Here is a 20,873-nt window from a genome sequence, read left to right on the forward strand (position 1 = left end):
ACACAAGTCCAATGAGGAAGGGAAGAACTGGGTATGTTTAGCCCGGAGGACAGAAACTGGTGGTTGGGAAGACAGGACTCTTCAACTATCTGAATGGCTGGTACACAGAAGAAGACAAAGATTTGTTCCCTGCTGCCTCAAAGAGAAGGACTAGGTGGACTGAAGTTACGGAAGGGAAGATTTTAGTTGAACATTAGGAGAAATGTCTTAACAGTTTCACTGAAGTCAGCTTCACAGAAGTCACATCTGACAAGGTTCACCTCTGTGACAGGAGAGTCAGTGTGGTGTTCTGGTCTGAGTGCTGGACTAGGACCAGGGAGACCTGGACTCCAATCCTGACCCAGCTATCAAGCTCACTGGTTGATCTGAGGCCAATTGTGATCTGGCAGCCTAAACTACCTCACAGGGTTGTTGTAAGGAAAAAGCAGAGGCAAGAAAACCTTGTATGCTGCCCCGAGGTCCTTGGAGCGGGGGCAGGATTAAAATGTAACCAGTGATCATGGAGACACACATCCCCAAAGAGATGGAAGTGACACTACCCACACGGTTTTGAGCAATGCAGACTTACACATCCGGCAGCAGCTTTGGAATCAACTCTACAATGAACCGGGAAGTTTCCTGGGTGACCTCAACTGGCACATTTTCCATGGACATGAAGTTGACGTAGAAACGAACCATCACTTTGCCACGTTGATCGGATTTCTCGTTGTCATCAAACTCCTCAGTGCACCCATGGGCCACCCAAGTGTACGTAGCTGGATCAGCAGTGAACTTGCTGGCCTCCGAATTGTTCTTGGCCAAACTCAGATTTTGGAGACGGTGGCTGAGGGCCTCAGCGTCGTCTTGCCTTCCATCAGCTTTCAGGCCTGAGAGTCGGATGCACAGGTAGCAGTAGCTGAAATCCACCTCAATGGCACACTCCTTGAGGAACTGTTTGGTGAAGGAGAACGTCCCCTGGAGCTGCCCTCTCTTGGTCCTTCGCTTCTCCCAGACGATCTTGACGTCATACAGGACGATGGGGTCATTTTCGGATACGGCACACGAAGCCGCTTCCATATCAGACAGCGGCAACCACACTTTGCGATAATCCAAGGCATCTTCATAAGCCTCCTTGGACGCTTGGGTGGTATATTTGGAGAAGCAGTCGATGGGCTTCTCGGTGTGCTGCAAACACACATCGAAGCCTGGGGCCACATTCCACAGTTCCACAAACGGCGTCAGGAAGCCCCGCTGGACATCTGTGGTGAGCTGGAGGCGCAAGACGTCTCCAACACTGAGCTCCAGGGACAGCTCCACATAGTGTGAGCACTTGCTCCTCTCCATTCTCCCCACGTTTCTCGGCTGCATGCTATGGCCCTTCTCAAGAAGAGAGATCAGGTTCTCAAAATCTTTGTTCTTGATGGCAGCAAGGCCATCACACCAGGCTTGTACGCTGAAGAGGGTGACGCTCTTGTCGCGAAGCACTGACGACCTCGGGGTGCATGCCTTTAAGGTTTCCATAGAGTAGATTCTCCTCTTCCAGGACAGCTTCATACTATTACGCTCTTCAATAAAAATTGGCTGTGCTACCAGTTGGAGGGTCCTGTAGTTGATGAGATGAAGATCTGGGAGGGTCTCCTTGTTCAGAGGAAACAAGGCTTTGAAACACTTAGCCATCCTTTCCACATTCATCACAAAGGCAACCTTCTGCTGGACTTGGAACTTCAACTTAGCTGCCATCTCCAAAGAGTGGGCCTTCTTCTCATAGGCATTTGCCATTCCGTTCTTCCGGTTGAAATCATGGCAAAGGAAATCAATATCCGCTGAGGAGTATGGCACCGGCTTCTTCAAGAGGACTGTGAGAATATGTCGCTGGACGACAACATCCATGTAGCGCCGGATGGGAGAGGAAGCCCAGGTGTATGAATCTACATGCAAGGAATAATGGCCCACTTTGGACTGAATAGATGAGTTGGAGCGAAGGAAGTAAGAGCGGGCCAGAAGCTTGCGGAATTCCAAATTCACAGGGGCCAGCATGGGATGGATGTCATCTGTTGTAATTAGGTCAAGCATCTTGGGAAAGTCCTGGTTGTCCGCAGCTGACTTGAGATGGTCCCACAATGAACTCAGAAGAACAAACTTACTGTGAGTCGCCATGTGGGTTCCAGTGGTTGGAGCTCCCAGATGGTGAGAGAGGTGGGTAGATAAAGGGATTACCTCTCTGTATTTGTCCCTCATCTGAGTCATCTGCTGTGGGTTGGGCTCTATCTGGCAACGCAGAGGGGTTAGATTTCTGGTGGAATCTTTGTGGATGAGGAACTCCCCCACAAAACTGTTGAACATGATCATGAACTCCTGGATCATCTGGTGGGAACATCTCTGACCCAATGGGCTATCCTCATCCAATTGGTCATAATAATAATCTTCATGGAGCCTGGACATTCGGTGGACTCGAGAGAAATGGTATGCAACTGCAACACAATCTTCTAGGGTGTCAAAGCAAAGCGATGGTGCTTCTGCCCTATAGTAGGTCCTAATGATGCCCTCTGCCTCCTCATAGGTCATCTGCCGGTTGGAGCAGATTGTGGACACAGTAAAGGAAGCTTTCACCACCCGGTCAGTCTTCTTATTTATCAAGATAAAGAGCGAGACCACATACCGATCTTTCTGTGGAAGGAGACTGCAGAGGTCTTGACTGAGTTGAGGTGGTAACATGCACACCGGCTCCTTCCCAGGAGCATAATAACTGAGCCCCCGGATCTTGGCTTCCTTATCCAGAGCGCAGTCTTTGGGGATCACAGATGCTATGTCGGCAATGTGGACCCCAATCTCATATTCATCACCCAAGTCTTGGACACTGATGGCATCATCCAAATCTCTAGCACCTGCAGGGTCAATTGTGAAGGTCAGATAGGCCCGGCAGTCCTTCCGACTCCCCTTCACAGGAGACAATTTGCTGGAGGTCAGTTTGGCTACTTGATCATTCACAGAGGCCGGGTATTGTCTGGTGAGGCAGTACTCTACATCAAGGATACGCAATCCTTCCTCTACTGTTGAAGCCACGGGCAGGACCTCAGTAACAATCCCCAGAGGGTAGTAATAGCCCTCCCGCCAATGGACGATTTGGACAGCAAAGAGGTATTTCTTCTTGCCTTCCTGAGTTATCCTCTTGCACATTTTCAACCTGATGCTTCCTCCTTTGTCCATCTGGCGGATGGGAATGAAGTCTGGTTTATCTTTCAGCCCCGGGACAAAGATTTTTGTGACCGTGTGGTCAATGGGGATCATGACCCGAAGATCAAACTCATCTACTGTGCAGATGAAAGTATGGTCCCTCTTAGCCTTCTTCAACACACCCACCACTTTCCCATGGAGAGTGCCCTCGGATGTAGCCTTCTGCTGGATCTCCACCAAAACCTGGTCCCCCGTGAAGGCCATTCCACAGTGGACCCTACCTTTGATCTGGATGCTCAATGGAGGGTCATCATCCAGAGAGAAGGCAGAAGCTCGATCAAAGCCCTCCTTGATGAACTCGCAACGCTTGTACATGTTTGGGCGCATGCGCAGGTACTCATTCATTTTTTGTGGGGAGTAGCTGACATACTCTTGCCTGCTGCTTTGAGAAGATGACGACTTCACATTCAACAGTCCTTCATCAGAGACTGTAATCACCACATTTTTACTCTCATCCAAAAGTTCCTGCAATATTGGGTCATCAGCATTCAAGCTCTCTGCGTCAGAGAACCAGGAATCTGTGTCGCTCCCTTCTTCCTCAAGCTCAGGGCTTGCTCTGCTCCAGCTGGCCCTGTCGCTCACCGCCTGCCTGATCTCTTCCAGGGTTAGGGTTTCAGGAGTCACCGTCCTCTTCTCAATGCACTCCTTGATCAAGCCTTTCCAGACCTTGCTGCACTGGCCATAGGAGCACAGAGCCACTGCATCCCCCACGGCAATGACCTGTGACTGGGCTCTCGTCATGATGGTGTTCAGGACCCGTGAGTCATTGAAGACATCCAAGTTGGAGGAGCTGATGTGGCTGAGGCTCTCCCTGGTGCGGACAGTGCTGATGATGATAATCTGGAATTCCCTGCCTGTAAGAAAAATGCAAGAGAGAAAGAAGGGTTACTGCTCTCTCTCTTCATGGAGACCATTGCATAACACAGGAGTTCTCAAACTTGGGTCCCCAGAATGCTGTTGGACATCAACTTCCATAATTATTATGGGAGCTGAAGTCCAACAACATCTGGGGACCCAAGTCTGAGAACCTCTGTCATAGCACATGGAGGCCTTATGAAGCCAAGAGGTACAGGCAGAGCCAACTGAGTAGGACTTCCATACATTAAATGTGGGAAAGAAGAAGTCTGGAAGCACAAAGAGAGAAATCTGATGGATGCAGAGATTCAACCCAACTCCCTTGGTTATTGAGATTATTTCAAAGAGTGGGAGTCAGATTGTCAGCCCTGTGGAGATATGGGGCAGGGGAAGGTCAAATTTCTGAGGGGGTCAGTGCTTTTTCAAGTGCAGGGGGGATCTTTCCAGTCTTGTACCCAAAATTTTAAAAAGGGATGAGCTTTTAATTAAAGGGTTCTTCGAATACGCCCAGAAACCGAGCAGTGAAACAAGCACCCATCACCCTTACACCACGAAGAACTGGTGAATAATAAGACAAGCTGGGGAGTGCTCACAAGCTTCCCGCAAGACGCACACTTGCTGCTTTGTTGTGAGGGAGCACACATCTGGATAGCCAACGTTGTGACTAAACCCACCACCAAAAATAAGCAGCCTTCTTGAGTATGAACAATCAAGATATTCACCAATGAGGCTTTAAGTCTGTGGTTTGCACACCCAAGCAGGAAATGGGATGCATTAAAAAAGATCACATGATTTCTGGTCACAAGGCACTGTGAAGTAACACAACAGCAGAAGAGATTTTGGATACTGGAGAAACATAGTAGTCAGCGATAAATTATTCCCTCCCCAAATTCCTCTTATGTGTCAGAGGCAAACAACTTTCCCCTAAATACCAAAGACAAAATAAACACCATGATTTGAAGTCAGTTCCCATTTTAAAAAAAATCCAGAATGACTTTAATATGCTGGGTGCAAAACTCAAAAAAAATGATATCTGAATTTTCAAAATGAATTTCTTTCAGGAAAATCAGATGTGAAGATCAGAACATGTGAGGATCAGAATGTGGATCCCACCTTCATCCTCCCAAAATCTACACTTTGGCAAAAGTCACCACTTCCCTTTGGGAGCCAAGTTTTTAGGGCTTCTGCTGCTCCCCAAAGACCTTCTTTTCAGGAGGTGCCCATGAGAGGTCAACAAAAAGGGTGTCCCTGAAAAGGCTCAGAATACGTTGGCTGGCTTTTTCAGCTGAAGGGATGCTTCCCAAGCAGTTCAAGGGAGGGGTCTTCTCAGCATTTCTCTTGGATGCTGAAATGCCCATGACTGGGACTAGAATAATCTAATACAAACAGGGCATGTGGCCTCTTCTTTGGCTACAAGCACATCACACACCTAGACAGTCACCCACCTGGTAGATTCTCATAGTTCTCCACCATCACTTCTCCCAGGCGGTTCTTCCTTAGCTCCTGCCTCAATACTATCACCTGGTGAAAATAAACGATAACTTACTTGACTTCGTTTTCAGGGCCCTCCTCAGAAAGTCTCTTTTAAAAGGGTTGCATTCTGTTCTGAGGAAAGGCTCCTGTGTCTTTAAGAACTGTGTAATGGGCAAGAATTCAACAGGTGCACTTTGCCTCAAGCAGAAAGATGCTGATGCAAAAAGCTCCATTGGTTGAATTTGGAAATGCAATAAACATTGCTGAAGACAGAAGAATGGTGCTAGAAGAAAAGCTGGCCATGGTACACTTTTGCTTGTCAGACCAAAAGCAAATTAGTTGGGGGGGAGGGGGAGAAGTAAATTTGTCTGGAAACTTTTGTTGAAAAGCAGTAAATAAATATTTGTCGTAATACTGTTTATACTAATCGCTCTGCTATTGGTATAAACAGGGTTTCTCAAACGTAGGTCCCCAGATGTTGGACTACAACTCCCATCATCCACGGCTACAATGCCCAATGTCCAACAAAAGTGTGGGGAGTGCACGTGCACGCGCACACACACACACCCCCTCAAGCTGCTTGGGGCAGGGAGTTATGCCAAGTTTTGCTTGATCCAGAACACCCTCTCAACTCTGGAGAATTTTTTTTTAAGTGCCTCAGTCTCTATGTCAACATGGAAACCAATTAGATTAAAGGCTCCAAATCAGGTCACCTTGAATGGCCATGACCGAAATCTGGTCTTGTCTGGCAAGGCAGTTCTTATGGAATCAAAAATGCAGAGGAAATGAATTTTTCACAATTTATTTTGCACGTAGTGAGCTTGCTAGATTTGTTTTTGTGAAGTGTCAAATCTGGTTTTGGAGTAAAGCGATTTCATGGTTTGTATGGCAAGTCTGTTGGGGCGGGGGGGCAGAAGAGAGGCTCTGCTATTGCTATAAACAGGGTTTCTCAAACTTGGGTCCCCAGATGTTGTTGGACTACAACTCCCAGTATCCTCAGACACAATGGACATCATCATCTGGGGACACAAGCTTGAAAAAAACCGAGTACCTGATCTGTCCAAATTGATGAGTTTTTAAAGACGTCATAATGAAATCTACTGATGTAAAGATAGATTCAGTGAAAAACTGATTGTATGCGTTGCATTTTGGAAATAAATTTGAATCATCTGTACAGTCATTTGCTCAGAAAGGTCTTCCTGAATAGTAGGGCTGCCTTCATGATCTCCTACCCTAGTCTGGGAGCTGGGTGTGCTCCCAATATTTGATCATGTCTTAGATTAAAGCCAGGCTGGAGGCAGGGTGCTGAGCCCCAGTTGGGCAGGAGGTTTTTTCCTCCTAACTTGTTCTGAAACTGGGGACAGAACCTGGGAAGGGTGCCCTTTGTCCTACCCTGACGGATGAGCAATCTCACACAATCAAATACTGGGAACACACCCAATTCCTGAACTAGGATAAGCAAAATCTGACTGTGGGGACAGCCCTTTGGTGTGTGTCCCTAGGGAAGGAAAAATGCCTCCTGGCAAGAACATTCCTGTCCCTTGGAAGGGTTGGCAAATTCTCCTCCTTTCATGCTGTTGATATGCCATTAATGGGCAGGCAAGACAGTCATTTGTTTTGTGGCTTAGAAACTTCTGTGAATTTATCTGCATCGGTTGTTCTGAAGTAGGGCAGAGGCCCTGCACACCTTGGGACATCCCATGATCACTGAAGAAGGCTCCTTCCTCCGAAAAGCACTCAGCTGGCCAGTGATGAAGCTAATGATTTTTATTCTGTTTTAAGCCCACTTTGTTTTTAAAAGCCAAGTTCCAAAGTGAATGAAACCATGTCAAACGGCAGCCAGCAGAGGCAATAAATGAAGCCAAATCTTCAAACTTAAAAGCAGAGGGCTGCTAATGCTTGGATCAAGGGTTTCCAAACTTGGGTCCCCAAATGTTGATGGACAACAACTCTCCTCATGGCTGGGGATAATGGGAGTTGTAGTCCAACGACATCTGCGGACCCAAGTTCAAGAACCCCTGACAGGTAAAATCAATATAGCTGTGGCAAGATCCAATAAAGCAGAGGTGCTCAGCCTGTGGTACTCTAGAGGCCACTGAAGTACAACTTCCATCACCAGTAAATTATAGCAAGGGATGATGGGGGTTGTAGTTCAGCAACATCTAGAGTACAACAGGCTGGGAACCCCTGCAAAAAAGCTACAGTAGGTAATTCAAAGCCTCAGAAAGCAGGAAGGTCTTAACCTGCTTTCTGAGTAACATGGCTGGTGCCTCATGTACCTGTTGGGAAAGACACCCACAGGCAGGGTGCCACCATTGCTAAAGCCCTCTCCCTGGTCACCAGGGGGAAAGGCCTCTAATGCAAGTCTTAACATTTCAAGCCCATATGGAAGAAGTTGGTCTGTTTAGGACCCTCCAGATTGCTTTTGGCCAACGACTCCCAACATCCCCAGCCACAGTGGCTGACAGCCAGGGATTATTAGTGATGTGCCCGGACCAGTCCGGAGGCCATTCTACAGGCCTCCGGACTGGTCCAGACATGGGTTGTTCGGGGTTCGGAGGGATTGGGGTGGGGGTTCCTTTAAGGGCGGGGGAGGGTTTGCTTACCCCTCCCCCTGCTTTCCCCCCTCCGGCGCACGTATTCTCTTTAGTAATCGGGGCAGCAGGATACCTTCCTACTGCCCCTTCCACCGCTTGGCTACAAAAGGCTGCAAGAAGCCTTTTGCGCGTGTGCACATCGCACGTGCGCTTCACGTCTATGCAATGTGCGTGTGTGGCCGCGCACGTGTGCACGTCACAGAGAAGTGAAGCATGCGCGCGACATGCGCACACACAAAAGGCTTCTTGCAGCCTTTTGCAGCCAAGCGGGGGAAGGGGCGGCAGGGAGGTATCCTGCCGCCCCAATTACTAAAGAGAATACGCGCGCTGGAGGGGGGAAAGCGGGGGGGGGTAAGTAAACCCTCCCCCGCCCTTAAAGGAGCCCCCACCCCAGTGCCGGACCACAACTCCATGGTTCCGTGCACACCCCTAGGGATTATGGGAGCTATAGTGCAACATCTTCAGGAGGGCCCCTGCACTATACCAACAACAGGGCCACACCGTCTCCTTGCTACCTACCTGCATCCCATAGGAGACCACGCAGATCTTCTTGAGGTCACAGATGCCCCATTCCTCGGGCCACCGTTGGCACATCTCTTGCACCTTCTCGGTGACCTGCATGATCTCAGCGGTGTTGTACCAGGAAGTCATAGACATATCCTGCTCAGCCGAGCCAGCCACATGACAGAACATGAGCGGGTGGAGCTCGGGGTGAGGGGGGATGTTGCCCATGGCACGGATGGCATCTCCTTTGCCAGTATAGAAGTGCCTGGAAACAAAGTCAATGATGTTGGCGGTGGAACGGTAGTTCTCAGTGAAGATGGTCCGGCTCTTCAGGGCCACCTCATGCTTCTCCTTCTGGTAGTACTGGAAGAGGCGATTCAGGAGCGTGTGGTCGGCCGACTGCTCACCCGCCTGCAGGCAGAAGAGCTTTGGGGTCACCTGCATGTGGTCCCCTGCTAAGATGATGCGGGTCTCCAGAGTAGCAAGGGAGAGTGGGACCAGCGCCTCACACTCCAGCATCTGGGCAGCCTCGTCAATCAAGATATGGCTGAAATAGCCACGGGGTACCCCAAGATCCTGGGAGACCATGGAGGTGGTGATGATGATGCGGTGGAGGTCCAACTCTTCCTTCGTGGGGAGGCGGAAGGCATCTTGGTTCGGAGAGAGGCAGCAGTAGAGCTGGGTGATGCAGTCAGTCACTTTGACCGAACGGCCAGTGAATTTAATCCTTAGCGGGGCGGCCTCTGGATGTCCAGATGTGACATAATCATGGAAATACTCGCGGATGTAGATATCAGCTGCACTGCAAGAGAAGGCACGTTTATTACAGTGTTGCCTAAACTTTTGATACTGAAGGGGGTTTTTTGGTCCGCACACTTCATTTTTTTTTTCATTTAAAATTTTTATTGGCTTTTATAATAGCTTTTACATTCAAATTACATTCATTTATTTGATTCTACAAATAAGTAAATATTGACTTTCCGCTTACCTATCTGTGCGGTTCACAATAACTATACATATAAACCATTGCTATAATAATTCATAACATAGATACTCCACATTACCACTCGATTTTACCCAGCCCAACCTGCTGTTCTTACTATATTTCAAACCCTACTGAAAAGTCCATATTAGAAAAATAATCCTTTAAGTAAAGCAAAAATGGTTCCCAATCTTCTTTAAAACATTCCAAATTTTCATCTCTCATAAGTGCTGAAAGCTTTGCCATCTCAGCATATTCCAAAAATTTTTGCACACTTCATTCTTATACTCAAATACATAAATATATATTTTCCGGACCATGAGAAAGCCCTGCTCTTCAGTTATGGCAATGAGCTTCAGTCCCCTGCTAACTGAGCAAAAAGGCACTTTTTAAGAGTAGGGATTCTCTTTATTTAGCAGGAGGAGAGCAACTGGCCCTATCCATCCCCAGCATAGCATCCCTCCAGTGGCTGTTGCTGGTGTCCCTCTTATGCTTCTTTTTACAGATTGTGAGCCATTTTATTTATTTATTTCACATCTATGTAAAACGCTTTGGGAACTTTTGTTGAAAAGCAGTATATAAACATTTGTCGTATTCGTATGGGCAACTATTGCCTCCGATCTCCCCTTCAAGCAGGGCTGGAGGATGAGACTATGCTTATCGGGGTATGGTGATGCTTCTGGAATCTCCCTGCCCCTCTCAGCTAAGCACAGTACATCCCGGAAGGTCCTTACACCCTTCCTTCCTTGACAGGATATCACTCCTGCATATTGGCACGGAAAAAGGAGGAACATCAGTGCTACACAGAACTTCCCTGCTCTTGAGAATGGATGTATTGACTTAGTTGAATTAACTAAGACTTAAATTAATTAATGAAGGCAACACTAGTGTGTCTCCCCAGCACATCATGTGGGATCCACTGGTTTAGAGGCTCTTTTAAAACAAATGGGAAATTAAGAGACTTCCTTAATGAAGTTTTAAACCATTGCACTTGCAGCGAAGACTGGTCCCAATCCTGACTTTACAAGGAGAGCTGGGGCACCTGGCATTCCCTGGTTGTAGCGTTCAGATGGTTTAGGATGCAGGAGGTGAAAACCATGTGATGGCAGAAAGGCAGGGGAGGTGAAGGCAGGCTTCTGCAAGCCAGGTGCCCAACTGCCTGCGGCAAATGAGAGTGAAGAGTCGTATCATCGGTACAGTTTTCCAGCAGGTGAGAGGAGGAGGAGCAAAGAAGTTGGCTACTGTAAACTGAGTGACCAGTCCTCCCTGGGTAGGCCAGGGCTTGCTCAGGTAGGGTTGGTCATCTGGGGTCGCTCCCAATCCTGCCGCTCTTCCCTTGGTAGCCTTGCTCAGTTACCCAGGTTTAAAGTGCGGTAGGAGAGAAAGCACGTATCTTCTACCTCACCTGCTGGCAGCCCTCTTTTATAATAGAGCCGGTGGGGTGTGGAGTGGGAGAGCTTCCCTAATACATTGTGGGATGCCTGACAGTCCTGGCTTGCTCCCACAAGCACATTGTCCTGGGCTTGTCGCTGCGCCACTTGTGTGGGCAGCAGAGCCCTGATGGGCCCGTGGTCATCTAGGGGGTGGCAGGTAGGCTCCTGCCTTCCCGCCCAGCCCACTGGCTTGTGGTCAGTATCTACCAACAGGGAAGAATCCGTTGACATGAAATTAGGGGGAACCCTGGGGGAAAGCTACCGTGACCTCCAGAGGGCCAGCATTTCCTATCCTGACACTGCCAAAGCACCAGGAGGCTACAACAACGATGGCGGGTATTTATATCTCGCTCTTCAACCTCTTCAACCAAAGTTCTCAAAGCGGCTTACCCAGAAAAATAAATAATACATAAATAAGACAGTCCCCTGTCCCCAAAGGGCTCACCATCTTAAAAGAAACACAACATAAAACACCAGCAACAGCCACTGGAGGGATGCTGTGCCGAGGTCGGATAGGGCCAGTTGCTCTCCCCGCTGTTAAATATAAGAGAAGCGCTACTTTAAAAAGGTGTCTCATTGCTCAGTTAGCAGGGCTATGCCAGCTGAACATATCTGTAGCCCTAATTGCACACAGCTGCGCAGCCCTAAGAAACCTACTGCGCATATCTGCAGCCCTAACTCCTGGTTGATGCCTGTTCCCCCTTCACTCCTCCCAGCCTGCAGCTGTTGTCCACACAACTCCCCACTCCCTGTGTCTGCATGGCCCATCAAGCAGGCTCCAATTCTTGACAACGTGGCCAAGAGAAGACTATGTGCACGGGTTCTGAGCTCAAAGCAATCTGGGGAATTGGTACAAGAGCTGCATGAAAAAGAAACTTCAGCAGCACACACAAATAGGCAAAATGTTGTTTAGAATCAGCCACCTAATGGTGCAGTGGGGAAATGACTTGACTACCAAGCAGAGGGTTGCCGGTTCGAATCCCTGTTGGTTTGTTTCCCAGACAATGGGAAACACCTATATTGGGCAGCAGAAATATAGGAAGATGCTGAAAGGCATCATCTCGTACTGCGTGGGAGGAGGCAATAGTAAACCCCTCCTGTATTCTACCAAAGACAACCACAGGGCTCTGTGGGCGCCAGGAGTCAAAACCAACTCGGCAGCACACTTTACCTTTAGTTTAGAATCAGCTCTGCACCATTATCAACCTGCATATGTTTGGGTGCACCTCTTGGCACAGCTCCCTACACACCTTTTTAAAAGGGGCAAATGGATAGATGGTTGTACCCAAGAACCACCCCCCAGCTGACCCATTCCAGACCAGTCTGCCAACAGGGCAGAATACATCCACGCAGCTTACCTGTTGGTGTGAGTGCAGATCAACACCCGTGTCTGAGGCTGCTTGATGATCTCCAGGGTGGCCATGGCCAAGGTGAAGGTCTTCCCCGTTCCAAAAGGCCCATAGATCAGGAGAGGGGGCACTTGGCGGATGCCGGCCGCCTGCCCAGTGATGAAGGAGATGGCTTGGTTCTGCTTCCGGTTGCCTCCCAGCAGCACCTGCCCAAGGGGTCGTGGGACGGAGCAGGCCGCCACATCCGGCAGGACCAGCCGCTCATCCAACAGGCTGTCCACAGCGTGATGCCACTGCCGGAACTGAAGCTGGTCGATCTGGAACTGGACTTCCACCTTGAGGGATGTGTTAACTGAGAGACCCAGTTCATGGCAGCAGCGCTTGGACAGGAGAAGCCAGATGCTCCTCGCGGTCGTGGCCTTGCTCTCAACAGAGACCTCGTAGACGCGGTTGTTGGTGGGAGGGTCCAGGGCCAGGAAGGCAGTCTTGACAGAGCGCTGCAGGAGATACCCTTCCCTGGAGTCTGGGGTCAAAGAGTAAGGGGTGGGGATGTGAGCATACAGCTCTCCTGGAGCAGCAAACTTCATTCCCATGGAAAGGGTCTCCACCATAGGCTGAAGGGAGGCAATCACTTGCAAGCTGAGCCTGTGTGGAGACAGAGAGGAAGAGCAAGACAGAAGGGTGGGAAAGGGTGAGGAAATCAGGTACTGTAAGCAGGAGGGATACACATTAGTCTCTCTTCAAGAATCAGAAATTGCCACTGAGCTTCTCTGGCAACTCTCTATGCCATGGGTTCCCAACCTGGGGTCCCCCAAATGTTGTTGGCTACAAATAGGGGAAGATTGCCGGTCTTGTGGTAGCAAACATGAATTGTCCCCTTTGCTAAGCAGGGTCTGCTCTGGTTGGCATTTGAATGGGAGACTACGAGGCGCTTCACACGAAACATGTGAAACACCCAATGGGGTTCTGCAGACAACGGGGTTCTGCAGAACCCAATGGGGTTCTGCAGACAAGCAGCCGCTCGTAGCTGGGTGGCCAGATCGGCAGCCAACACGACTGCTGGCTCCGTCAGAGGCCCCAGAATACAAGTCTCTGTGGTGCAAGAGGTTAGTGCATTCAGCTGCTAACCAAAAGGTTGGAGGCTTGTGCCCACCGAGGGATGCTGGTCAGTTTTCTAACCTACCTCACAGGGTCATTGTGAGGATACGCATAACCATGTACACTGCTCTGGGCTCTTTGGAGTGGGATATAAATGTATAAACAAATAACAGAATCGGATTAGGGAGTCCAATTCAGTGTTCTCTCTCATTTTTTTTCAGCTGTGTGGAATGGGTGGTAGTAATTTTCCCTAACTGGAAGAGAGCAATAAAACTTCCAGTTACAACCTTGCTAACAGGCAAATATAAAGATGTGGTTCCACTTATTATGTGCGCACGTACATTCAGAGTGGGGCCTTCCTGATTCAACCTGAGCGGGATCTAAAATTAACTGAGTGGACACCAAAAAGCTTGTGAGCGTACCCACGTGCACACGCCATAGAGGAAACACTGGTCTAATTTTAATTAAGGGGGTCTTTTGACTCTAGGGGCAAAAAAATGCACACAGCCCTGAGCTCCTTTGAGAAACAGTAGGGCAAAATATGTAGCAAAAAGTGTCACCATCACGACCATCCTTTAGTGCAGAACCCTCACGACTATGAATTGTGGGCTGCCCAGAGAAGGCGTGTGCTTAGCCACAGATCTGGCGACAGCTACTGGACCACTCACTTGCCAATCTCAGCTTGCTGCGCCTCTTCCTCTCTGAACAGGAAGTTGTGCATTTGCTCACGGTAGTTCAAGCGAGCGACTGGCTTGCCCTCAGCTCCCCGCCGGAAATCCAGAGAGAGTGATGGGGCCTTGTATTTGGCCAGCAGCTCAACGTCCTTGCTGGTGCGTTCCACGCCGGGCACCACCATGCGATTGCCGCTGTGCCAGCGCTCAAAGTCCACAAAGTGGCTGTTCTGCTCTGCAGATGGATCCATGCGCCAGGGACCCTCCTTTTTCCCAGTCTTGGCTTGAAGCTTTTGGACCAGCACTGGGCGACTGCCAAAATCCATCACCAGCCACTGTTCATAGGTGCCAAAAGTGCAAGACTCCATGCACACCACCACTGTGTAAGCGAGCGGAGAAGTCTGCAGACTCTTGAATCGCTCTCCCGAGGCATAGGTGAGGCCCCGGGAAAGACCATCCCCTGCTAGGAAAAATGCTGCTCCAGGGATTCTCTTCAGCAGTGCTACATGTATCAGCGGCTTCTGAAAGTGGGAGGGAAACAGAGTGGTACAGCAGAATTGCACTGGGCCCATAACCTAGAGGCTGACACACTGAAACCATCCTCTGCTGGGCTGGATTCATTGACCAGGTGCTGTGGCACAGCGGGTTACTTAATTGCCAATGGGTTAATAATTGAAGTAATGGCTAATTCCCCGTTTTCCTTGGGGCCAAAATGTGCCTGCAGCTTGGCGGGGGCGGGGGGGACCCCCGAGGGGCTCAGCTCAGTGGCAGAGCACAGGCCTTGCAAATAAGAGGTTTGAGCCCCGATTTCTCCAGTGAAAAGGTCCTTAGAAAGCATTGCTGGGAAGGATCTGCAGCAGTTTTTCCAGTGAAGAGTGGACAATGCAGAGCAATGTGGACCAATGGCCTAACTCAGAATAGGGCAGGTTCACTTCCCCCCACGGAAAAGTCCTGGGCTTATGGAGGCTCCTGAGTAGCTGCTCGGCCCCCAGAACCGTTCACCAAACTGGAAATCAGGTTTCTGAAAGACATCTGGGAACTCAAGGCTCAAAGGCCCTGCCTTAACAGATAAAGAGAGCCAGTGTGGTCTACTACCACTGCTACTTATATACCACTTTTCGAAGTTTCAAAAGTAGTTTACATCGAAAAATAAAACATAAATAAATTAGATAGTTCCTTGTACCCAAAGGACTCACAATTAGGAAGGAAGGAAAGAAGGAAGGAACTTAAGGTAAACACCAACAACAGCCATACGCCCCGTTGTTGCCCACTGCTAAATTTATTTGTTTGTTTGTTTGTAACATTTGATATACCGCCCACTCCGAAGACTCTGGGCGGTGTAAAAGCATCATCACTTATAATATATAAAAGAATCATAAAAATAAAAGAATTGTCACTTTTAAATGTGCCTTTTTGCTCAGTTAGCAAAAGTTTTGCTCACTGGGTGACTCTGGGCCTGTCAGTTCTCTCTCAGCCTAACCTACCCCACAGGGTTGTTGTATAACCATGTTCTCTGCTCTGGGCTCCTCAGGGGAATAAAGGAAAGCAAAGAGAAAGAAATAAAACTACCTTCTAAGGAACAGGACCCTGCTGCTCCAGACCTTCTAGGCCAGATTGCTCAACCTGCTTCTCTGTGGGCTCTCTTTTAGATTTTTAAAACTTACCTGGGAATGGATGCTGAAAACCCATCGGTATTGCATCTTCTTGTCTTCAGACTGCACCCGCAGAGGCTGCTGGCAGGTGACCGTCACTCCATCCACCTGCTCGGAAATCTGGGGAGAGAAGTGGCAAGGTAAGGCCCACAGCAGATGCACGGCAGGGGGATGCAGGCCCTGTGGTGATTGGCTAGTAAACACTGTCAATCAAGAGGAATTTAAACTTAGGAACCTCCTCTGGAGAGAATCCCTAAGGGAGGGGCTTTGGAATGGAGTTAACAGGAGGCTAAAAAATTAAGTTGGAGTCAGTGTTCCCTCTAACAGGGGATTATGGGAGTTGTAGTCAACAACCTCTGGGAATTCCTGTTAGAGGGAACACTAGTTGGAGGTAACTGACAATTCAGATAGGGACGATTAGGGCTAGAGAGAGGATCTCCGGTTAGGGTTTCCTAAGGTAGGACTGAGGGTGGAACTGGGAGGTTGGTGGGTAGGTTTTGCACACCAGGCATGACCTCTGTAGAACAAGCTTGACTATCCAATGTAAATGCTGGGTATGTATGGTTGATTACACAGGCTATACAGCCAGGAGGTTGTATCTCAGTAAAGGTGTTGCAAGTCTAAAGAAGCTTGTTATTTCTAAACAGTCACCTCAGTAACTTATTATTATTTATTTATTTATTTACACAGTCAGACGGGTGTTATTGACTGGTTTGTTTTATCCAGACATCAAGTCCTTCCCAAGGACCTGGGATGCCAGAATTTTATTGTCAATGTTGTTGCTGTTGTTATAGATATCGTCGCAGAATATAGGCTGTTCCCAGTAATGTTGCTTTTTGTAATTGGCTGATGGTGATTTCTGTGGCCCCTATGGGGTGTTGAGGTGCTCTTCAAGTTGTTTTGGAACTGCACCCAGGGCGCCAATTACCACTGGGATTATTTTGGTCTTTTTCTACCACAGCCTTTCAATTTCAATTTGTAGATCTTTGTATTTTGTTATTTTTTCCATTTCTTTTTCTTCTATTCTGCTATCCCCTGGTATTGATTATTTTCACTTGGTTTTCTTTCTTCTCGATTACAGTTATATCTGGTGTATTGTGTGGCAGATGTTTGTCTGTTTGTAGTTGTAAATCCCATAATATTTTTGCATCTTCAATTATTGTTGTTGTTCTTGCTATTATTATTATTATTATTATTATTATTAATTCAATTCCTATACCACCCTTCCAAAAATGGCTCAGGGCGGTTTATACAGAGAATAAGATGGATCCCCGTCCCCAAAGGGCTCAAAAATTAACTTGAAAGTAAAGACTTTGTTGTACTGACCCAATCTCATAAAAGTACCTGCGTTTGAATACCAGTTTGAAGTATAAGAGGTGGTGTACAGTCCTGCCAGTTCTAAGGTTGTTACTTTGACTCAGAAGCCATTAGGCATTTGACCCTACATGGTCGTGAATCAGAAACCACTGAAGCTATTGTACAAGCACCAAGTTATCTTCTTTGGTTTGGAACTTTGAAACTGTTTCAGCTGTGTCTGTTTATTTCTCCTCACATTACCGCTGGGGCTCAGTACCAAAGTTTGTGTTAGAAACCCAAATTAGGATTAATTTGGTGGTGGCACCATAATAAATAAAGCGTTTCGAACAAATCAAAATCATGCTCTGCTGTTCTATCTTATGCTGGTCTTGGACCGTAATAAAGATGATTTGACTAACTGATTGATTCAAACAAATTAAAGGTTCACAAACATACTGGTGCTATTCACACTTGCAAGCAAAAACAGGATAAGGAAGCCCAGCCTGGTTTTGCTGGTGCATGAGAACCAATCCTGCTTAGAGAGCCCACCACTTAGCCCCGATTTGGGGCACACGGGTGCCCAGAAACCAGGCTAACTGATCGTGTGTCGGATCGTGTGTCACACGGCTCTGCATGGCACCTAAACATAAGTCGCCTCCTAGCCTGAGGTTCCCCATAATGCCCGGTTCATCATGGCAGTGCCAGGAGCCGGCCAGCCCTCCAACTTCCCGGCTGCCAGTAGCAGCTGGCAAACATCTGGGTGAGCGATCCAGCCAGGAGAAAAGGCTCATTGGCAGGAGAATAAACCATTTCGAGGCTTCCTCCCCTCGCCCCTTTTGACCCCTTTCTCCAATCATGAGAAAGGGCTCATTATTTATTTTAACATCTATATATTTTAAACACTAATCTCCTAGTCCCACCCTCAGGTCCTGAGAGCCCCACCACCACTGGGGTGATTGTTGTTTTTTTGCAGTCAAGGAGTCCCCACATGTTGCTGGACTACAGCTCCCCAAATCCCCAGTCACAACAGGAATGATGGGAGTTGTAGTCTAACAACATCTGGAGCCCAAAGTTTGAGAATCCCTGATATAACTAATTCTTATTTCTTCCTGCCCATATACATATGAAATTGTATCCACTATCAGTATTTGTTCACTAGTCTGTAGATGGAAAACCTTTTTGCTAATTTCATAATGGGAATTGCCCACATTGAACAAATGGCACAATCTGAACTTGGAGTGACTTCCAGATTTGGTCAAGGTGCAGCTGGGTTTCTCTACATGAACCTGCTCAAATTTTGTTCACCAGCCTGAAACACTTAAATCTGTCTGCAAAATTCAAATTTAGGAATACTTCAAAGTGTCAAATCATCAGTCAAATTTGGGCAAGCCTGGAAGAGGTGCAGAAGAGGGCAACCAAGATGGTCAGGGGCCTGGAGCACCTTCCTTATGAGGCAAGGCTACAGCATCTGGGGCTCTTTACTTTGGAAAAGAGGTGATTAAAGGGAGACATGATCAAGGTGTATAAAATTATTTATGGAGTAGAGAGTAGACAGAGAAATTCTTCTCCCTCTCTCACAACACTAGAACCAGGGGTCATCCCATGAAACTGAAGGCTGGGAAATTTAGGACCGACAAATAAGTAACTTCTGCTAATTGAGCAAAGAGACACCCTTTAAAGTGAGGATTCTTTTATATTTAGCAGGGGAAGAGCAACTGGCCCTATCCAGCCCCAGCACAGCATCCCTCCAATGGCTGTTGCTGGCATCTACCTTATGTTTATTTTAGACTGTGGGAACAGGGGAACATTTATGTATTATTTATTTTTCGTTGTAAACCTCTTTGTGAACTTTGGTTGAAGAATGGTATATAGATATTCATCATAGTCGTACTTGTTCACACAGTGCATAATTAATCTATGGAATTCTCTAACATGGGATGTGGTGATGGCCACTTGCTTGGATGGCTTTAAAAGGGGCTTAAACAAATTCACGGAGGACAGGCAATCAATGGCTACTAGTCTGGTGGCTATGGGCCACCTCCAGCCTCAGAGGCAAGATGCCTCTAAATACCAGTTGCAGGGGAGCAATATCCTGATAGCGAAGGCATGCCCGCCCTCAGCTCTTGCCTGTAGGCTTCACAGAAGCATCTGGTGGGCCACTGTGTGAAACAAGATGCTGGACTAGATAGGCCTTCAGCCTGATCCAGCAGGGCTGTTCTGATTTGTTCTTATGTTCTTCACATTTCAAGTACTGGTCAAATTCAAGAAGAGTAGCCAAGTTTGTCCATGTGACATCCATAAACAGTAACACACTCTGTGGTCTCTTTCCCTCTCTCTCTCTCTAAAACAAATAATAATAATAATCCTTAGCTCCGCTTAGCCTTTGCTACCATAGACAATCATAGCAAATTTCTGGAATTGCAAGTCACATTTCACTAAACATGCATCTCACCACAAATATCCTACAGGAACCTGTTCAAGGTGACTGCATTTTGGCTGAACACATGGGGAAGAGTTCTCGCAGCTATTCACTAGGGTAGATGGGCCTTGGGTCTGATCCAGGAGGGCTCTTCTGATCATTTGAGCAAACGACAAGCCTTCCCATCAGTAACCAAGAAGTAGCCTGCAGCTTCCCTCACAGGCCAGCAACTTACGATTAAGACCTCGTTGTGGCTTGCTTGGTATTCCGCAATGAGCCGATCCTGGTAGGCCAGGAGGCCACCTTCCTTGGCAGATTTCTTGTTTTTCTCCGCAGCTTTTGTCCTCTGGATCCATTCCTCCAGCTCCTCCAAGGAATGTGCCTTGGTGCAATCCTGCCCATATTCACAGACATCAGCTCTGCAAGGAGAAACCAGCCAACAGACACAGAGAAGAGTTATACAAAAGGACGGCAAGATATGGGGGTAGCAGAAGATGCTGGAAATGTGGATTCATTTCCCAGCTCCACCACATACTCAGCCGCAGAAAGGAAACGTTTCCAGAAATGCTGAAGCCACTAGGGAATTTTTTTTTTTTTGCCTCCTTTTGGGGTAGGGGGACAGAAGTGTAGGGAGAAATGGAAGTATATGCAATTTTTTATTTTCTTAAACCTACTTCAAGAACAACAAAAATGCACAACCTAGCACATAAAAGTGCGCCGTTTGGTATATTTACAGCATGTAAAAGTACAAATGCCTCTGTTTTGTTTTAGCAGCAACTGCAAATACACCCAATATTAGAGATGGGACTGTGATTGCCTTTGAAGCAACAGCAGCTTACATAGGGCTGGTCTGGAGGGCACCTTGTTGGCCCACAGGATGAGGAAGGGTGCATCTCACAGGATGCACACCCGTCATGGTGATGTCTTCTGTGGACATTCCAACTCCCTCCCAGCAAGTCCTGTTAATGCACTGGGGGGCGGGAGGGGAGTTAATCTGAATGGGCCTTCAACAGTCTTCAGACAGGAGTCTTCCTCAAGCCCTACCCAGAGGTGCCAGAGATTGAACTTGGGGCCTATAAACATTTGCTCTACCACTGAGGTAAGGCTAAATCAGAGCATCTGCTCTGCACAGAGAAGGCCCCAGGTTCAGTCTCTGGTGGCATCTGCAGGTAGGGCTGGGAAAGACTCCTGTCTGAAACCTTGGAGAGCTGCTGCCAGTCAGCGTAGACAAGACTGAGCTAGATGGGCCAAGGGTCTGACTCAGTATAAGGCAACTTCCTATGCTCCTATGGGAGAGGGAGCAGAAGAGAGGTAAGGGAGCAGGGCTGGGC

The 20,873-nt window shown here is 48.0% G+C and overlaps 1 protein-coding gene across 1 annotated transcript in view; it reads right to left on the reverse strand.

Moving 5' to 3' along the window:
• Positions 1 to 20,873, reverse strand: part of HELZ2 (helicase with zinc finger 2) — an 81,536-nt gene that overhangs the window by 25,180 nt on the left and 35,483 nt on the right. The window contains exons 3-9 of the mRNA XM_053250270.1: positions 19,778 to 19,961; positions 15,840 to 15,947; positions 14,173 to 14,696; positions 12,416 to 13,051; positions 8,658 to 9,444; positions 5,514 to 5,589; positions 569 to 4,067 (exon numbers count right to left, since the gene is read on the reverse strand). Of these exons, the coding sequence (XP_053106245.1) occupies positions 569 to 4,067; positions 5,514 to 5,589; positions 8,658 to 9,444; positions 12,416 to 13,051; positions 14,173 to 14,696; positions 15,840 to 15,947; positions 19,778 to 19,961 (5,814 nt within the window). The remainder of the gene's footprint in view (positions 1 to 568; positions 4,068 to 5,513; positions 5,590 to 8,657; positions 9,445 to 12,415; positions 13,052 to 14,172; positions 14,697 to 15,839; positions 15,948 to 19,777; positions 19,962 to 20,873) is intronic.

This window comes from Hemicordylus capensis, chromosome 4 (genome assembly GCF_027244095.1).
Source record: "Hemicordylus capensis ecotype Gifberg chromosome 4, rHemCap1.1.pri, whole genome shotgun sequence".
NCBI classification, from domain to species: Eukaryota; Metazoa; Chordata; class Lepidosauria; order Squamata; family Cordylidae; genus Hemicordylus; species Hemicordylus capensis.